Genomic DNA, 18,850 nt, shown 5'->3' with positions numbered 1-18,850 from the left:
GAGGGACGGGGTCCCGGTACCGGCCCCGCTCCGACCCGGGCAGAGGAGACGCGAGACCGGGAACACGGAACCTGCGGGAGCTGTGCGGCCCCGTGCCGCCCAGGACAGCCCAGCACATCCCAGTACCGCCCCAGTACGGGCCCAGTTCAGCCCAGTGCCTCCCAGTGCAGCCCAACACACCCAGGGCCTCCCAGCACATCCCAGTACAGCCCAGCACATCCCAGTTCAGTATTACCCAGTGGGCAACCAGTCCCATCCAGTTCATCCCGGCACATCCCAGCACATCCCAGTTCATCCCAGTGCCTCCCAGTACAGTCCAGCGCAGCCCTGGGCCTCCCAGTGTCTCCCAGTTCAGCCCAGTCCAGCTCGGCATTACCCAGTGCCAACCAGTCCCACCCAGTACAGCCATCCCAGTTCATCCCAGCACATCCCAGTTCTGCTCAGAGGGATGGAGGTGGGAAATGAGACCCCCGGGACCCCCTGGGACCACCTGGGATGGGATTCCCTCTGGAGAGACCCCACAGGGGGATGGAGGTGGCACATGGGACCCCCGGGACCCTCTCCCACCACCCCACCACTCTTCGGGCTGGGGGAGCCGCTGTCCCGGGACCGCCGGTGTTACCGGCAGCCGCTCGTGGATGTGATTCCCAATGGGAACATCCCAGAGCAGAGACCCCCAGGACCCCCGGGATTACCGGCAACCCCTCATGGATTCCCACCGGGCACAGCCCAGACCAGCGACCCCCGGGACCCCCGGTGTTACCGACACCCCTCATGGATTTCATTCCCACCGGGCACAGCCCAGACCAGCGACCCCCGGGGCCGCCACAGCCGCTTCCCGCCGAGCCCCGTCCCGCTCCCGCCGCGTCCCCCCGGGCGCTGCCGCTGTCGGGGCCGCCCCGCCGCCGCCGCCGCCGCCGCCGCCGCCGCCGCTCGGGCCCGGTGGGCGGCGCATCCCCGGCGCTCCATCCCCGCCCCGCAGCCGCCCGAGCGGAGCCGCCGCGGCCGGACCCGATGCCGGGAGCTGGGCGCTGAGGGCGGCCCCGACATGGGGGTTCTCAGCATCACGGACCAGGTACGGCCGCCGTTCCCCCGTCCTTCCTTCCCCCGGCCGCTCCCGCCCGCCGCCGCCGCCGCCGCCTCGGCCGGGCCGCGCCGCTACGGCAGCCCGGGGATGTGCGGCCTAGCGCGGCTCCGCCACCGGGCCCGGCCCGCCGCCGCCCCAGGCCGCGGGCCCCGCTCCGCCGAGCCCTCCCCGCTGCTCCCGGTGCTGCTGCGGCTCCGGGACGGGTCGGGGTCGCCGTTTGGAGCCGCTCTGCCCGTGCCCGCCGGGCCCAGCGCGGGCCGGGCCGGGAACGGGAACGGGAGAGCGCCGGGGATGGGAGAACCCCGGGCCGGGAACGGGAGAGCGCCGGGGATGGCAGAATCCCGGGGATGGCAGAATCCCGGGAATGGGACCCCTGACCCTGGAACGGGAGAGCCCCAGGGATGGGAGCCTGAGAACCGGGAACGGAAGAATCCCGGAGATGGGACCCCTGACCCTGGAACGGGAGAATCCTGGAGACGGGAGTCTCAGAACCGGGAACGGGAGAGCCCCGGGGATGGGACCCCTGACCCTGGAACGGGAGAATCCCGAGAACGGGAGCCTCAGAACCGGGAACCGGAGAGGGCCGGGGATGGGAGCGCTGGATCAGGAACGGGAGAGCCCCGGGGATGGGACCCCCGACCCTGGAACGGGAGAATCCCGGGAATGGGAGTCTCAGAACCGGGAACGGGAGAGCGCCGGGGATGGGACATCCCGACCCTGGAACGGGAGAAGCCCAGGGTTGGGACACCCGGATCAGAAGCAGGAGATTACAGGAATGGCAGAACCCCGGGAATGGGAGAATCCTGGGAATGGGATCCCCTGGCCCTGGAACGGGAGAATCCCAGGAATGGGACACCGGGATCACAAGCAGGAGATCCTCAGGGTTGAGACACCTGGGTCAGGAGCAGGAGAACCCTGGGAATGGCAGAATCCCAGGAATGGGATCCCCTGGCCCTGGAACAGGAGAATCCCAGGAATGGGAGAACCTCGGGATTGGGAGAACCCCAGGAACGGGATCCCCCAGCCCTGGAATGGCAGAACTCCGGGAATGGGAGAACCCTGGGAATGGCTGAACCCCATTCCGGCTGTGTCCCCCGTGACTGTCACTCCACGTTCCAGCTGTGTCACTATCACCTCTCCCTGTGTCCCCTGTTACCCCTCACTGTGTCCCCATCGCTGTCACCCCTTGTTCCAGCTGTGTCCCATCAGTGTCCCCGCCATTCCAGCTGTGTCCCCATCACGGTCACCTCTCCTTGTGTCCCCATCAGTGTCCCCCCCGTTCCAGCTGTGTCACTGTCCCCTCTGTGTCCCCCCTGCCATTCCAGCTGTGTCACTGTCCCGTTCCAGCTGTGTCACCGTCCCCTCTGTGTCCCCGCAGCCCCCTCTGGTCCAAGCCATCTTTAACCGGGATGTGGAGGAGGTTCGGTCGCTGCTCAATCAGAAGGAGAACATCAATGTGCTGGTGAGGGCCCTGCTGCTGCTGCTGCTGCTGCTGCTGCCAAACCTCACCCAGGGCTCCCCAGATCCCTGCCATCCCCATCCCACAAATCCCATCCCATCCCATCCCCATCCCCATCCCCATCCCATCCCACAAATCCCATCCCATCCCATCCCCATCCCCATCCCCATCCCATCCCACAAATCCCATCCCATCCCCATCCCCATCCCCATCCCCATCCCATCCCATCCCATCCCATCAATCCCATCCCATCCCCATCCCCATCCCCATCCCATCCCACAAATCCCATCCCATCCCATCCCATCCCCATCCCCATCCCATCCCATCCAATCCCATCCCATCCCATCCCCATCCCCATCCCATCCCACAAATCCCATCCCATCCCCATCCCCATCCCCATCCCCATCCCCATCCCATCCCATAAATCCCATCCCATCCCCATCCCCATCCCCATCCCCATCCCATCCCATAAATCCCATCCCATCCCCATTCCCATCCCACTCTCTCCCATCCTTTCCCAGTCCCTCCCCATCTCTCCCAATCCCATCCCATCCCCATCCCAGTCTCTCCCAGTCCCTCCCATCCTTTCCCAATCCCTCCCAGCCCCATCCCAGTCTCTCCCAGTCCCTCCCAGTCCCTCCCAGCCCCATCCCAGTCTCTCCCAATCCCTCCCAATCCCTCCCAATCCCATCCCAGTCCCTCCCAATCCCATCCCAGTCTCTCCCAATCCCATCTCAGTCCCTCCCAGTCCCTCCCAATCCCATCCCAGTCTCTCCCAATCCCTCCCAATCCCTCCCAATCCCATCCCAGTCCCTCCCAATCCCTCCCAGTCCCTCCCAGTCCCTCCCAGCTCAGGGCTGTCCCCCCTGCAGGACCAGGAACGCCGGACCCCTCTCCACGCTGCTGCCTACATCGGAGACGTTGCAATCCTCGAGCTGCTCATCCTGTCAGGTGGGGGCCAGAACCCCAAAATCACCCCAAAATCACCCCAAAATCACCCCAAAATCACCCCAAAAACCTGGGGAGGGCAGCAGGAAGGACTCTGACCCCACAAAACCACCCCGAGCTCATGGGGGGGATGCTCCGACAGTTAATCCCCTAAAATGTGGAAAATCCCCTAAAATCTGTGGGGGTCCCAGAGAAAATCCCCTAAAATCTGTGGGGATCTGGAAAATCCCCTATAATTTGTGGATCCCAGAGAAAATCCCCTAAAATCTGTGGGATCCTAGAGAAAATCCCCTAAAATCTGCGGGAATCCGGAAAATCCCCTAAAATCTGTGGATCCCAAACACTTGATCCCAGAGATCCCATTTTGGGGTTGCCTTTGGGGTGCAGGGAGCCCCTGTTGGGTTTTAGGGATGCTTTTGGGATTCAGGCTGTCCCCATTGAATTTTGGGGATACCTTTGGCGTGGAGAGTTTCCCTGTTATGTTTTGGGGATGCTTTTGGGATTCAGGGTGTCCCCTTTGGGTTTTGGGGATGGTTTTGGGGTTCAGGCTGTGCCCTTTGGGTTTTGGGGATGGTTTTGGGGTGCAGAGTGTCCCTGTTATATTTTGGGGATGGTTTTGGGGTTCAAAGTATCTCCGTTGGGTTTTTGGGGTACTCTTGGGGTTCAGGGTATCCCCATTGGGATTTGGGGATTCCTTTGGGGTGCAGAGTGTCCCTGTTATGTTTTGGGGTTGCTTTTGGGGTACTGAGAGCCCTTGTTGGGATTTGAAGATTCCATAAAACTCCCACCAAAATAAACAAAATTTTATCACGTTTCCTCTCCATCTGCAGAACCCCGTGGGGATTTGGGATTTTTTCCCTGCCTCTTGTGGGGGTTCTGGGCAGCAAGGAGGGGCAGCTTTGGGGTTTTTTTGGGGTGCTGAGGCGCCGTGTGTGTCCCCCACAGGTGCTAACGTGAACGCCAAGGACACGGTGTGGCTGACGCCGCTGCACCGCGCCGCGGCCTCACGCCACGAGGTGAGGGGGGAGAGGGGAAATTCCTGTGGGGAAAGGGGGAAAAAATGGGATTTTCTGCTCCCCTTTCCCTCCTCTGGGGTTTGGGGAATGCAGGAAGTTCTGGGGAGAGCTGGGAAAAAATCCTCTTTGGAAAAACTGCAATCCCAGAGTGGGAAATCTCAAAGTGGGAAATCTCAAAGTGGGAAATCTCGAAGTGGGAAATCCCAGAGTGAGAAATCCTGGAGTGGGAAATCCCACAGCAGGGATATCCCAGAGCAGGAAATCCCAGAGCCGGAAATCCCAGAGTGGGAAATCCCACAGAAGGATATCCCAGAGCAGGAAATCCCAGAGCCGGAAATCCCAGAGTGGGAAATCCCACAGAGGGAAATCCCAGAGCGGGAAATCCCAGAGTGGGAAATCCCAGAGTGGGAAATCCCACAGAGGGAAATCCCAGAGCGGGAAATCTCAGAGTGGGAAATCCCAGAGTGCAAAATCCCAGAGGTAGAAATCCCACAGAGGGAAACCCCACTGGGATGTGGGGACGCCGGCTCTGGGATCCCCAGGATTTGGGGTCTGGAGCCTTTCCCCGCCGTGGCACCCCACAGAAAGCCCTCCAGCTGCTCCTGAAGCACTCGGCCGATGCCAACGCCCGGGACAAGCACTGGCAGACCCCGCTGCACGTGGCCGCCGCCAACCGGGCCACCAAGTGCGTGGAGGCGCTGCTGCCGCTGCTCAGCACCGTCAACGTGGCCGACCGCACCGGGCGCACGGCGCTGCACCACGCCGTGCACAGCGGCCACCTGGAGGTGACGCCGGGGACACCGCGGGGACGGGCGTGGGCAGGGATGCTGGGGTGGGCAGGAGCAACGGTGGGAAGGGACCTCGGGGTGGGCAGGGATACAGGTGGCCAGTGGGGATGTTGGGGTGGGCAGCAGGGACAGAGGTGGGCAGGAGCAGGGGTGGGAAGGGACGTCGGGATGGGCAGGGGTGTTGAGATGGGCAGGGACATCAGGGTGGGAAGGGACATTGGGGCGGGCAGGGACAGAGGTGGACAGTGGGGACGTTGGGGCGGGCAGCAGGGACATTTGGGGTGGACAGGGACATGGGGATGTGCAGGGACATTAGGGTGGGCAGGGACAGGGGTGGGCAAGGACTTTGGGGTGGGCAGGGACATTAGGGTGGGTAGAGACAGGGTGGACAGGGAAATTGGGGTGGAGTGGGGCAGGGACAGGCAGGGACATTAGGGTGGGCAGGGGTGGGCAGGGACATCGGGTGGGCAGGGACATTGGGGTGGGCATGGACAGGGACATCGGGATGGCACGGCCATCAGAGTGGCCCTGCTCACGCCGTCCCCGCGCCCCACAGATGGTGAACCTGCTGCTCAACAAAGGTGCCAGCCCCAGCACGTGTGACAAGAAGGACCGGCAGCCCCTGCACTGGGCGGCCTTCCTGGGTAGGGGCTCCGTGCTGCTTTCACCTCCCTCTCCTGCTCTCCCACTCCCTCTCTCCCTCTCTCCCATCCTTTCCCTCCACCTGTCCCATTCCTCCTCCCATCTCTCCCTTTTCTCCATCTCTTGCATCCCTTCTTGCTATTTCCCCCCCCATTCCTTCTCCCCATCTCCCTCATTTCCTCTTCCCATCTCTGCCATCCCTCCTCTCCCTCTCTCCCATCCCTTCCCTCCGTTTCTCCCATTTTTCTCTCCATCTCTCCCCTATTCCTTCTCTCCACCTCTCCCTCCTCTCCCCCATTTTTCTCTCAATTTCTCCCATTTCCTTCATCCATCTTCTCCATTCCTCTTCTCCGTCTCTCCCTCCTCTCCATCTCTTCTGGTCCTCTTCTCCACCTCTCCATCCCCTCTCTCCCTTCCTCACCAATCCCTCCCTATTTCCCATCTCCCTGGTGTCCCCATTGTCCCCGTTGTCCCTGTTGTCCCCATTGTCCCTGGTGTCCCTGTTGTCCCTGGTGTCCCCGTTGTCCCCGTTGTCCCCGTTGTCCCCATTGTCCCCTGTGTCCCCGTTGTCCCCATTGTCCCTGGTGTCCCTGTTGTCCCCATTGTCCCCGGTGTCCCCATTGTCCCTCTGTGTCCCCGTTGTCCCTATTGTCCCCGTTGTCCCCATTGTCCCCGTTGTCCCCCGTGTCCCCGGTGTCCCCGGTGTCCCGTTGCTGTCACGGCTGTCCCCGCAGGTCACCTGGAGGTGCTGAAGCTGCTGGTGGCCCGCGGGGCCGATGTCATGTGCAAGGACAGGAAGGGTTACACGCTGCTGCACACGGCGGCCGCCAGCGGCCAGATCGAGGTCGTGCGTCACCTCCTCAGGCTGGGGGTGGAGGTGAGAGCCCAGCACCTGCCCGGGGCTGGCAGAGGTGGCACAGGAGCTGCACAGGTGGTGGCAAGAGCTTTGGGTGGTGGCAGAAACCTTGGTGGTTCCCAAAGTCCCAAATCCTTTGGATTTCATCGTTCCCACAGATCCAAATTCTGTCACCCTGAGCAGCCCTGGGTGGTTCTCAGCTGCCTTTTTCCCTCCTAAATCCCAAATCTTGTGGGCTTTGCTCCTCACAAAGTCCAGTGGACCAAATTCCTTCCCCCTGGGTGGTTCTTGGTTGCCTTTTCCTGTCTAAATCCCAAATCCTGTGGATTTCATCGTTTCTGCAGATGCAAATTCCATCACCTTGAGCAGTGACAGAAGCCCTGGGTGGTTCTCAGCTGCCTTTGCCCCTCCTAAATCCCAAATCCTGTGGGTTTCGTTCCTCACAAAGTCCAAGGAAACAAATTCCTTCCCTCTGTGTGGTGACAGAAGCTTTGGGTTCTCCTCATCCACCTTTCCCCATCTGGAACCCCCAAACCCCACAGATCCCACACACCCCATGGACCCCACAGCCCCTGTTGACCCCACAGCTCCCCCAGAGCCCCTGCAGACCCCATGGACCCCAATGCCCCCACAAACCCCACAGATCCCGTTGACCCCATGGATCCCACAGCCCCCACAACCACCACAGACCCTGCTGACCCCACAAACACCATAGCTTCCACAGACCCCATGGAGACCCCACAGACCCCAGGGATCCCACAGCCCCCACAGCCCTTGTGTGTCTCACAGACCCCACAGACCTCAAAGACCTCATTGACTCCACAGCCCCCACAGACCCCACAGACCCCATTGACCCCACAGACCCCAGAGACCCCATGGACACCACAGACCCCACGGACCCCACAAACCCCATAGCCTCCACAGACCCCATGGACCCCACAGACCTCAGGGACCCCACAGACCCTGTTGACCCCACAAACCCCACAGATGTCACAGACCCCACGGATCCCATAAACCCCACAGATCCCATGGATCCAATGGACCACACAGACCCCAGGGATCCCATGCACCCCATGGACCCCACAGACCCCCACAGCCCCCGTGTGTCCTACAGACCCCACAAACCCCAGAGCCCCCCCAGACCGCATTGACCCCACAGCCCCCAGAGACCCCCGCATGTCCCGCAGATCGATGAGCCCAACTCCCGCAGATCCCATTGACCCACAAACCCCTCAGACCCCACAAACCCCTGCACGTCCCACAGATCGACGAGCCCATTGACCCCACAAACCCGTCCGACCCCACAAACCCCACACCCTTGCGTGTCCCGCAGATCGACGAGCCCATTGACCCACAAACCCGAACTCCACAAACCCCACACCCTTCTGCCCCACACGAGCCCATACCCCACAAACCCGTCAGACCCCTCAAACCCCACCCCCCCGCAGACACGAGCCCATTGACCCCACAAACTCGACCCCACAAACCCCACACCCTTGCGTGTCCCGCAGATCGACAAGCCCATTGACCCCACAAACCCGTCAGACTCACAAACCCCACACCCTTGCGTGTCCCGCAGATCGACGAGCCCATTGACCCCACAAACCCGTCCGACCCCACAAACCCCACACCCTTGCGTGTCCCGCAGATCGACGAGCCCAACTCGTTCGGGAACACGGCGCTGCACATCGCCGCCTGCTACATGGGGCAGGACGCGGTGGCCAACGAGCTGGTCAACGTGGGCGCCAACGTCAACCAGCCCAACGAGAAGGGCTTCACCCCCCTGCACTTCGCCGCCGTCTCCACCAACGGCGCCCTGTGCCTCGAGATCCTCGTCAACAACGGCGCCGACGTCAACTTCCAGGTGGGCACCTCGGGGTTGGGTTGTGGGATCTTGGGGTGAAGTTCCAGGTGGGCACCTCGAGGTCTTGGGGTGAACTTCCAGGTGGGCACCTCAGGGTTTTGGGGTCAACTTCCAGGTGGGCACCTGGGGGTTGGGTTGTGGGTTTTGGGGTGAAGTTCCAGGTGGGCACCTCGGGGTTTTGGGGTCAACTTCCAGGTGGGCACCTGGGGGTTGGGTTATGGGATCTTGGGATGAACTTCCAGGTGGGCACCTCGGGGTTTTGGGGTCAACTTCCAGGTGGGCACCTGGGGGTTGGGTTATGGGATCTTGGGATGAACTTCCAGGTGGACACCTCGGGGTCTTGGGGTGAACTTCCAGGTGGGCACCTGGGGGTTGGGTTATGGGATCTTGGGATGAACTTCCAGGTGGGCACCTCAGGGTTTTGGGGTCAACTTCCAGGTGGGCACCTGGGGGTTGGGTTGTGGGTTTTGGGGTGAAGTTCCAGGTGGGCACCTCGGGGTTTTGGGGTCAACTTCCAGGTGGGCACCTGGGGGTTGGGTTATGGGATCTTGGGATGAACTTCCAGGTGGGCACCTGGGGGTTGGGTTATGGGATCTTGGGATGAACTTCCAGGTGGGCACCTCAGGGTTTTGGGGTCAACTTCCAGGTGGGCACCTGGGGGTTGGGTTGTGGGTTTTGGGGTGAAGTTCCAGGTGGGCACCTCGGGGTTTTGGGGTCAACTTCCAGGTGGACACCTCGGGGTCTTGGGGTCAACTTCCAGGTGGACACCCCTGGGTCTTGGGGTGAACTTCCAGGTGGGCACCTGGGGGTTGGGTTATGGGATCTTGGGATGAACTTCCAGGTGGGCACCTGGGGGTTTGGTGGTCAACTTCCAGGTGGGCACCTGGGGGTTGGGTTATGGGATCTTGGGATGAACTTCCAGGTGGGCACCTCGGGGTCTTGGGGTCAACTTCCAGGTGGGCACCTCGGGGTCTTGGGGTGAACTTCCAGGTGGGCACCTGGGGGTTGGGTTATGGGATCTTGGGATGAACTTCCAGGTGGGCACCTCAGGGTTTTGGGGTCAACTTCCAGGTGGGCACCTGGGGGTTGGGTTATGGGATCTTGGGATGAACTTCCAGGTGGGCACCTCGGGGTTTTGGGGTCAACTTCCAGGTGGGCACCTCGGGGTTGGGTTGTGGGATCTTGGGGTGAAGTTCCAGGTGGGCACCTCGGGGTTTTGGGGTCAACTTCCAGGTGGGCACCTGGGGGTTGGGTTATGGGATCTTGGGGTGAACTTCCAGGTGGGCACCTCGGGGTTTTGGGGTCAACTTCCAGGTGGGCACCTGGGGGTTGGGTTGTGGGTCTTGGGGTGAACTTCCAGGTGGGCACCTCGGGGTTTTGGGGTCAACTTCCAGGTGGGGACCTGGGGGTCTTGGGGTGAACTTCCAGGTGGGCACCTCGGGGTTTTGGGGTCAACTTCCAGGTGGGCACCTAGGGGTTGGGTTGGGGTTGGGTTGGGGTTGGGGTTGGGGTGTGGCTCCAGATGTGGAATCCTCAGGGTTTGGGGTTGGAGGGATGGGGAAGGTGTTGGGGTGGGGTTACAGGTATGAGATCCTTGGGGATTTGGGGTCAGGGAAGGTGTTGGGGTGTGGCTCCAGGTGAGGCAACTCAGGGTTTGGGATTGGGGGGTGTTGGGGTGTGGTTCCAGGTGAGGGAATTGAGGTTTGGGGTCAGGGAAGGTGTTTGGTTTTTTTGGGGTGGTTTTGGGTTTTGGGGTGTGGCTGAGCCCCTCCTGGTGGCGTTGAGTAGTTTTGGGGTTTTTTAGGTGGTTTTGGGTTTTGGGGTGTGGCTGAGCCCCTCCTGGGGGTGTTGTTGTGGTTTTTGGGTGGTTTTGGGGTTTGGGGTTTTTGGAGTGGTTTTGGGGTGTGGCTGAGCCCCTCCTGGGAGCGTCGTTGCGTTTTTGGGATGTTATTGGGTTTTTGGGGTGGTTTTGGGTTTTTGGGTGGTTTGGGGTGTGGCTGAGCCCTTTCTGGGGATGTTGTTGGGTTTTTTGGGGTGGTTTTGGGTTTTTAGGATGTTTTTGGGGTGTTTTTGGGGCGCTTTTGGACTTTCGGGTAGGTTTTGGAGTGGTTTTGGATTTTTGGGGTGGTTTTGGATTTTTGGGGTGGTTTTGGGGTGTGTCTGAGCCCTCCTGGGGCTGTTGTTGGGTTTTTGGGGTGGTTTTTGGGGTGGTTTTGGGGCGCTTTTGGACTTTCGGGTAGGTTTTGGGGTGGTTTTGGATTTTTGGGGTGGTTTTGGATTTTTGGGGTGGTTTTGGGGTGTGTCTGAGCCCCTCCTGGGGCTGTTGTTGGGTTTTTGGGGTGGTTTTGGGTTTTTGGGGTGTTTTTGGGGCGGTTTGGGCGCTTTTGGACTTTCGGGTAGGTTTTGGGGTGGTTTTGGATTTTTGGGGTGGTTTTGGTTTTTGGGTGGTTTGGGGTGTGGCTGAGCCCTTTCTGGGGATGTTGTTGGGTTTTTGGGGTGGTTTTGGGTTTTTGGGATGTTTTTGGGGTGTTTTTGGGGCGCTTTTGGACTTTCGGGTAGGTTTTGGGGTGGTTTTGGATTTTTGGGGTGGTTTTGGGGTGTGTCTGAGCCCCTCCTGGGGCTGTTGTTGGGTTTTTGGGGTGGTTTTGGGTTTTTAGGGTGTTTTTGGGGCGGTTTTGGGGCACTTTTGGACTTTTGGGTAGGTTTTGGGGTGGTTTTGGATTTTTGGGGGGGTGTTTTTGGGGTGTTTTTGGGGTGTGTCTGAGCCCCTCCTGGGGTTCCTGCAGAGCAAGGAAGGGAAGAGCCCCCTGCACATGGCGGCGATCCACGGACGGTTCACGCGCTCGCAGATCCTCATCCAGAACGGTCGGTGGGACCTTCCTGGCCGATCCCAAATTTTCCTGGAGCTTCCAGGCCCTCCTTGGGGCTCAGGGAGGAGCTTCAGACCTTCCCAAGTCGTCACCCAGAATCCCCAGCGGGGCTCTTGCGGTGTTTTTTCCCAACATTCCTGTCACAAAATTGGAATATTCCCATCAGATCTTTCAGTATTCCAGTATTTTCCCCAATATTCCCATCAAATCTTTCAATATTCCAATGTTTTTCCAATGTTCCTGTCAAATCCTCCAATATTCCCATCAGATCCTCCAAAATTCCTGCCAGATCCTACAAAATTCCCATCACATCTTTCAATATTCCGATTTTTTTCCCAATATCTCATCATCCTTCAATATCCCAATATTTTCCCCAAATATTCCCATCAAATCTTTCAATATTCCAATATTTTCTCAATATTCCCATCAGATCCTCCAATATTCCAATATTTGGCCCAAATTTCCTGCCAGATCCTCCAAAATTCCAGCATTCATCCCAAAATTCCCATCAGATCCTCCAAAATTCCAGGATTTTCCCCAAAATTCCCATCAGATCTTTAAATATTCCAATATTTTCCCCAATATTCCTGCTAACATCCTCCGGAATTCCAGGATTTTGGATCTGGGGCCATCCCTGGGATGGGAATTTGGGGATTTTGAGTGTGAGGGTGTCCCTGGTTTGGAAATTCTGGGATTTTGGAGCCTGGAGTGGGAATTTTGGGATTTTGGATCTGGGGTGAGAATTCTGGGATTTTGGATATGGGGCTGCCCCTGGTTTGGTAATTCCAGGATTTTGGAGCCCAGAACCTTCTCAAGGGTGGGAATTCCGGAGTTTCAGACCCCATATCCATCCCTGGGTGTGGGAATTCCAGGATTTTGGATCTGGGGTGAGAATTCTGGGATTTAGGAGCCCGGAATCTTCTCTGGGATGGGAATTTCCAGGATTTTGGAGCCTGGATCCGTTCCTGGAGTGGAAATTCTGGGATTTTGAATCTGGGGCTGTCCCTGCTTTGAAAATTCCTGGATTTTGGAGCCTGGAGTGGGAATTTGGGGATTTGGGAGCCCAAAGCCCTCCCTTGGGTGGCAATTCTGGGATTTGGGAGCCCGGATCTGTGCCTGGGGTGGAAATTCCGGGATTGCTGGATCTGGGGTGGGAATTCGGGATTTGGGAGCCCGGATCTGTGCCTGGGGTGGGAATTCCGGGATTGTTGGATCTGGGGTGGAAATTCCGCGATTTGGGAGCCCAGATCTGTCCCTGGGGTGGAAATTCGGGATTGTTGGATCTGGGGTGGAAATTCCGGGATTGCTGGATCTGGGGTGGAAATTCCGCGATTTTTGAGCCCAGATCTGTCCCTGGGGTGGAAATTCCGGGATTGTTGGATCTGGGGTGGGAATTCCGCGATTTTTGAGCCCAGATCTGTCCCTGGTCTGGATATTCCGGGATTGTTGGATCTGGGGTGGAAATTCCGCGATTTTTGAGCCCGGATCTGTCCCTGGTGTGGAAATTCCGGGATTGCTGGATCTGGGGTGGGAATTCCGCGATTTGGGAGCCCGGATCTGTGCCTGGGGTGGGAATTCCCAGCGGAATTCCGGGGTTTCGGATCCCGGAACGTTCCGGAGCAGAGCAGAGCCTGTCGCTTGCAGGCAGCGAGATCGACTGCGCTGACAAGTACGGCAACACGCCCCTGCACGTCGCTGCTAGATACGGCCACGAGCTGCTAATTAGTACGTTAATGACCAATGGTGCTGACACTGCCAGGTGAGCCCGCGCTGCCCCTTCCGGAACCTTCTGGGGGGGGGCCTGGGAGGGTTTCCAGAATGTTCTGGGCTCCTGCTGGGTCCTGGAGGGGTTCTAGGGGTGTTCTGGAAGGGTTTCCAGAATGTTCTGAGCTCCTGCTGGGTCCTTGAAGGGTTTCCAGAATGTTCTGGGTGGGTCCTGGAAGGGTTTCCAGAATGTTCTGGGCTCCTGCTGGGTCCTTGAAGGGTTTCCAGGATGTCCTGGAAGGGTCCTGGAAGGGTTTCTGGGCTCCTGGTGGGTCCTGGAAGGGTTCCTAAAGGGTTCTAGGAGTGTCCTGGAAGGGTTTCCAGAATGTTCTGGGTCCTGGAAGGGTTTCCAGAATGTTCTGGGAGGGTCCTGGAAGGGTTTCCAGAATGTTCTGGAAGGGTCCTGGAAGGGTTTCTGGGCTCCCGGTGGGTCCTGGAAGGGTTCCTTAAGGGTTCTAAGAGTGTCCTGGAAGGGTTTCCAGAATGTTCTGGGTCCTGGAAGCGTTCCTAAAGGGTCCTGGGAGGGTCCTGGAAGGGTTTCCAGAATGTTCTGGGTCCTGGAAGGGTTCCCAACGTGTCCTGGAAAGGTTTCCAGAATGTTCTGGGCTCCTGTTGGGTCCTTGAAGGGTTTCCAGAATGTCCTGGAAGGGTCCTGGAAGGGTTTCTGGGCTCCTGGTGGGTCCTGGAAGGGTTCCTAAAGGGTTCTAGGAGTGTCCTGGAAGGGTTTCCAGAATGTTCTGGGTCCTGGAAGCGTTCCTAAAGGGTCCTGGGAGGGTCCTGGAAGGGTTTCCAGAATGTTCTGGGTCCTGGAAGGGTTTTCAGAATGTTCTGGGTGGGTCCTGGAAAGGTTTCCAGAATGTTCTGAGCTCCTGGAAGGGTTCCCAACGTGTCCTGGAAATGTTTCCAGAATGTTCTGGGAGAGTCCTGGAAGGGTTTCCAGAATGTTCTGGGCTCCTGCTGGGTCCTGAAAGGGTTCCTAAAAGGTCCTAGGAGAGTCCTGGAAGGGTTTTCATAATGTTCTGGGTTCTGGAAGTGTTTCCAGAATGGCCTGGGAGGATCCTGGAAGGGTTTCCAGAATGTTCTGGGGTCCTAGAGGGTCCTTGAAAGGTTCCCAAAGTGTCCTGGGAGGATCCTGGAAGGGTTTTTGGGGTTTTCTGGGCTCCTGCTGGGTCCTGGAAGGGTTTCCAGAATGTTCTAAGCTCCTGGAAGGGTTCCCAAAGTGTCCTGGGAGGGTCCTGGAAGGGTTTCTAGAATGTTCTGGGTCCTGGAAGGTTCCTAAAGGGTCCTAGGAGGGTCCTGGAAGGGTTTCTGGAGTGTTTTGGGTCCTGGAAGGTTCCTAAAGGGTTCTGGGAGGGTTCTGGAAGGGTTTCCAGAGTGTTTTGGGTCCTGGAAGGTTCCTAAAGGGTTCTGGGAGGGTCCTGGAAGGGTTTCCAGAATGTTCTGGGGTCCTAAAGGGTCCTTGAAAGGTTCCCAAAGTGTCCTGGGAGGATCCTGGAAGGGTTTTTGGGGTTTTCTGGGCTCCTGCTGGGTCCTGGAAGGGTTTCCAGAATGTTCTAAGCTCCTGGAAGGGTTCCCAAAGTGTCCTGGGAGGGTCCTGGAAGGGTTTCCAGAGTGTTTTGGGTCCTGGAAGGTTCCTAAAGGATCCTGGGAGGGTCCTGGAAGGGTTTCTGGAGTGTTCTGGGTCCTGGAAGGTTCCTAAAGGATCCTGGGAGGGTCCTGGAAGGGTTTCTAGAATGTTCTGGGTCCTGGAAGGTTCCTAAAGGATCCTGGGAGGGTCCTGGAAGGGTTTCCAGAATGTTCTGGGTCCTGGTGCCATGCCATGTCCCATCCCAGGGCTTGATGCAGGCCTGGTGGGATCTCACCAGGACCAGAGAGCCAGAGAAGCGCCCCAAACCCTTGGCACAGGGTCCATTCCCTGCTGGCAGCACCTTGGGGACGTTTTCAACCCCAAAATTCCCGTTCCTGACCCCAAACTGTCCCTGCAGGCGTGGCATCCACGACATGTTCCCCCTGCACTTGGCCGTTCTCTTCGGGTTCTCCGACTGTTGTCGCAAGCTGCTTTCCTCAGGTGACCCGCCCCGCCCTGTCCCCGCGCCCGGTGGCCCTTGGGGACAGCCAGGTGACACCTGGGGACAGCCAGGTGATGCCTGGGGACAACCAGGTGATGCCTGGGGACAGCCAGGTGGCCCTTGGGGACAGCCAGGTGACACCTGGGGACAGCCAGGTGATGCCTGGGGACAACCAGGTGGCCCTTGGGGACAGCCAGGTGACACCTGGGGACAGCCAGGTGATGCCTGGGGACAGGAAGGTGGCCCTTGGGGACAGCCAGGTGACGCCTGGGGACAGCCAGGTGACACCCTGGGGACAGCTAGGTGATGCCTGGGGACAGGAAGGTGGCCCTTGGGGACAGGCAGGTGACACTGGGGACAGCCAGGTGACACTTGGGGACAGCCAGGTGACACCCTGGGGACAGCCAGGTGACACCCTGGGGACAGGTGACCCTTGGGGCAGGCAAACTGGGGACAGCCAGGTGACACCTGGGAGCCAGGTGACACCTGGGGACAGCCAGGTGACACCTGGGGACAGGCAGGTGACACACCTGGGACAGCCAAGTGCGCCTGGGGGCCAGGTGGCCTGGGACAGCCAGGTGACACCTGGGGACAGCCAGGTGGCCCTTGGGGACAGGCAGGTGACACCTTGTGGACAGCCCAGTGACACCTTGGGGACAGCCCGGTGACACCCTGGGGACAGGCAGGTGGCCCTTGGGGACAGGCAGGTGACACCTTGGGGACAGGCAGGTGGCCCTTGGGGACAGGCAGGTGACACTGGGGACAGGCAGGTGACACCCTGGGGACAGCCAGTTGCAGGTGATGCCTGGGGACAGAGGTGACACCTGGGTTTGCTAGGTGACACCTGGGCAGCCAGGTGGCCCTTGGGGACAGCCAGGTGATGCCTGGGGACAGGCAGGTGATGCCTGGGGACAGGCAGGTGAACCTGGGGACAGGCAGGTGGCCCTTGGGGACAGGCAGGTGACACCTGGGACAGGCAGGTGACACCTGGGGACAGCCCGGTGGCCCTTGGGGACAGCTAGGTGACCACCGCCAGGTGGCCCTGGGGACAGCAGGTGACACCTGGGGCAGGCAGGGGCCCTTGGGGACAGGCAGGTGACACCCTGGGGACAGCCAGGGAAACCTGGGGGGCAGGTGACACCCGGGGACAGCCAAGTGGCCTTGGGACAGGCAGGTGACACCTGGGAGGGGACACCCGGGGGACAGCCAGGTGACCCTTGGGGACAGGCAGGTGACACCTGGGGACAGGCAGGTGACACCTGGGGACAGCCAGGTGACACCCTGGGGACAGCCAGGTGACACCTTGGGGACAGGCAGGTGACACCTGGGGACAGCCAGGTGACACCTTGGGGACAGGAAGGTGGCCCTTGGGGACAGCCAGGTGACACCTGGGGACAGCCAGGTGGCCCTTGGGGACAGGCAGGTGACCTTGGGGACAGCCAGGTGACACCTGGGGACAGGCAGGTGGCCCTTGTGGACAGGCAGGTGACACCCTGGGGACAGCCAGGTGACACCTGGGGACAGCCCGGTGGCCCTTGGGGACAGCCAGGTGACACCTTGGGGACAGGAAGGTGGCCCTTGGGGACAGCCAGGTGACACCTTGGGGACAGCCAGGTGGCCCTTGGGGACAGGCAGGTGACACCTGGGGACAGCCAGGTGATGCCTGGGGACAACCAGGTGACACCTGGGGACAGCCAGGTGACACCTGGGGACAGGCAGGTGGCCCCTGTGGACAGGCAGGTGACCCTTGGGGACAGGCAGGTGACACCTTGGGGACAGCCAGGTGACACCCTGGGGACAGCCAGGTGACACCTTGGGGACAGGCAGGTGACACCTGGGGACAGCCCGGTGGCCCTTGGGGACAGGCAGGTGACCCTTGGGGACAGCCAGGTGGCCCTTGGGGACAGGCAGGTGACACTGGGGACAGGCAGGTGACACCCTGGGGACAGCCAGGTGAAACCTGGGGACAGCCAGGTGACACCCTGGGGACAGGCAGGTGACACCCTGGGTACAGGCAGGTGACCCTGGGGACAGCCAGGTGACACCTGGGACAGGCAGGTGACACTGGGGACAGGCAGGTGGCCCTTGGGGACAGGCAGGTGACACCTGGGGACAGCCAGGCGACACCTGGGACAGGCAGGTGACACTGGGGACAGGCAGGTGACACCCTGGGGACAGCTAGGTGACACCTGGGACAGCCAGGTGACACCCTGGGGACAGGCAGGTGACACCTTGGGGACAGCCAGGTGGCCCTTGGGGACAGGCAGGTGACACCTTGGGGACAGGCAGGTGACACTGGGGACAGCCAGGTGACACCTGGGGACAGGCAGGTGACACTGGGGACAGGCAGGTGACACCTTGGGGACAGCCAGGTGGCCCTTGGGGACAGGCAGGTGACCCTGGGGACAGGCAGGTGACGCCGGTGCCACCCACAGGTCAGTTGTACAGCATCGTGTCCTCGCTGAGCAACGAGCACGTGCTGAGCGCCGGCTTCGACATCAACACCCCCGACAACCTGGGCAGGACCTGTCTGCACGCTGCTGCTTCCGGAGGGTGGGGACACCTGGGGACACCTGGGGACACCTTGGGGACATGGGGATATGGGGATAGCCTGGGCACAACCTGGGCAGGACACGTCTGCATGCTGCTGCTCTGGAGGGTGGGGACACCTGGGGACACCTTGGGGACACCTTGGGGACACCTTGGGGACATTTGGGGACACCTGGGGACACCTTGGGGACATGGGGATATGGGGATAGCCTGGGCACAACCTGGGCAGGACCTGTCTGCACACTGCAGCTTCTGGAGGATGGGGACACCTGGGGACACCTGGGGACATTTGGGGACATTTGGGGACACCTTGGGGACATTTGGGGACACTTGGGGACACCTGGGGACATTTGGGGACATGGGGATAACCTGGGGACATTTGGGGACATGGGGATAACCTGGGGACATGGGGATATGGGGATAGCCTGCGCACAACCTGGGCAGGACCTGTCTGCACGCTGCTGCTTCCGGAGGGTGGGGACACCTGGGGACATTTGGACACGGGACAGGGACACCTGACATTGGAATTACATGATATGGAGATAGGCACAACCTGGGCAGGACTGCTGCTTCCAGAGGGTGGGGACACCTGGGGACACCTGGGGACACCTGGCGACATGGGGATATGGGGATAGCCTGGGCACAACCTGGGCAGGACACGTCTGCATGCTGCTGCTGTGGAGGGTGGGGACACCTGGGGACATTTGGGGACACCTGGGGACACCTTGGGGACAGCCTGGAGACACCTGGGGACACCTGGGGACATGGGGACAGTGCTCTGAGCGAGGGCACGGACCTGCTCGGAGCAGGGGTGGGAAGGTGGAAGGGTTCTGGGGGTGACACTTCTGGGAGGGACATTTCTGGGTGCCTGGGGGACATTTTGGGTGGCATGGGGACACTCTGGGGTGGCCTGGTGACACTCCCGTGTCCCTGTCCC

The 18,850-nt window shown here is 60.2% G+C and overlaps 1 protein-coding gene across 2 annotated transcripts in view; it reads left to right on the top strand.

Annotated features, from left to right (window-relative positions):
* Nucleotides 1-969: 969 nt before the first annotated feature.
* The window catches only part of ANKRD52 (ankyrin repeat domain 52), a 41,461-nt gene continuing 23,580 nt past the window's right edge, over nucleotides 970-18,850 (top strand). For both annotated transcript variants that reach the window (XM_030967263.1, XM_030967262.1), the window contains exons 1-12: nucleotides 970-1,075; nucleotides 2,466-2,549; nucleotides 3,419-3,497; nucleotides 4,440-4,510; nucleotides 5,095-5,295; nucleotides 5,855-5,942; nucleotides 6,675-6,817; nucleotides 8,445-8,660; nucleotides 11,447-11,525; nucleotides 13,175-13,289; nucleotides 15,280-15,362; nucleotides 17,799-17,916. In XM_030967263.1, the coding sequence (XP_030823123.1) occupies nucleotides 1,049-1,075; nucleotides 2,466-2,549; nucleotides 3,419-3,497; nucleotides 4,440-4,510; nucleotides 5,095-5,295; nucleotides 5,855-5,942; nucleotides 6,675-6,817; nucleotides 8,445-8,660; nucleotides 11,447-11,525; nucleotides 13,175-13,289; nucleotides 15,280-15,362; nucleotides 17,799-17,916 (1,304 nt within the window). In that variant the 5' untranslated portion in view covers nucleotides 970-1,048. The remainder of the gene's footprint in view (nucleotides 1,076-2,465; nucleotides 2,550-3,418; nucleotides 3,498-4,439; nucleotides 4,511-5,094; nucleotides 5,296-5,854; nucleotides 5,943-6,674; nucleotides 6,818-8,444; nucleotides 8,661-11,446; nucleotides 11,526-13,174; nucleotides 13,290-15,279; nucleotides 15,363-17,798; nucleotides 17,917-18,850) is intronic.

The sequence above is a fragment of the Camarhynchus parvulus genome, chromosome 29 (genome assembly GCF_901933205.1).
Source record: "Camarhynchus parvulus chromosome 29, STF_HiC, whole genome shotgun sequence".
NCBI lineage: Eukaryota > Metazoa > Chordata > Aves > Passeriformes > Thraupidae > Camarhynchus > Camarhynchus parvulus.
Note: the sequence above shows the minus strand (reverse complement) of the source record. Positions and strands in the feature narration are given on the sequence as shown.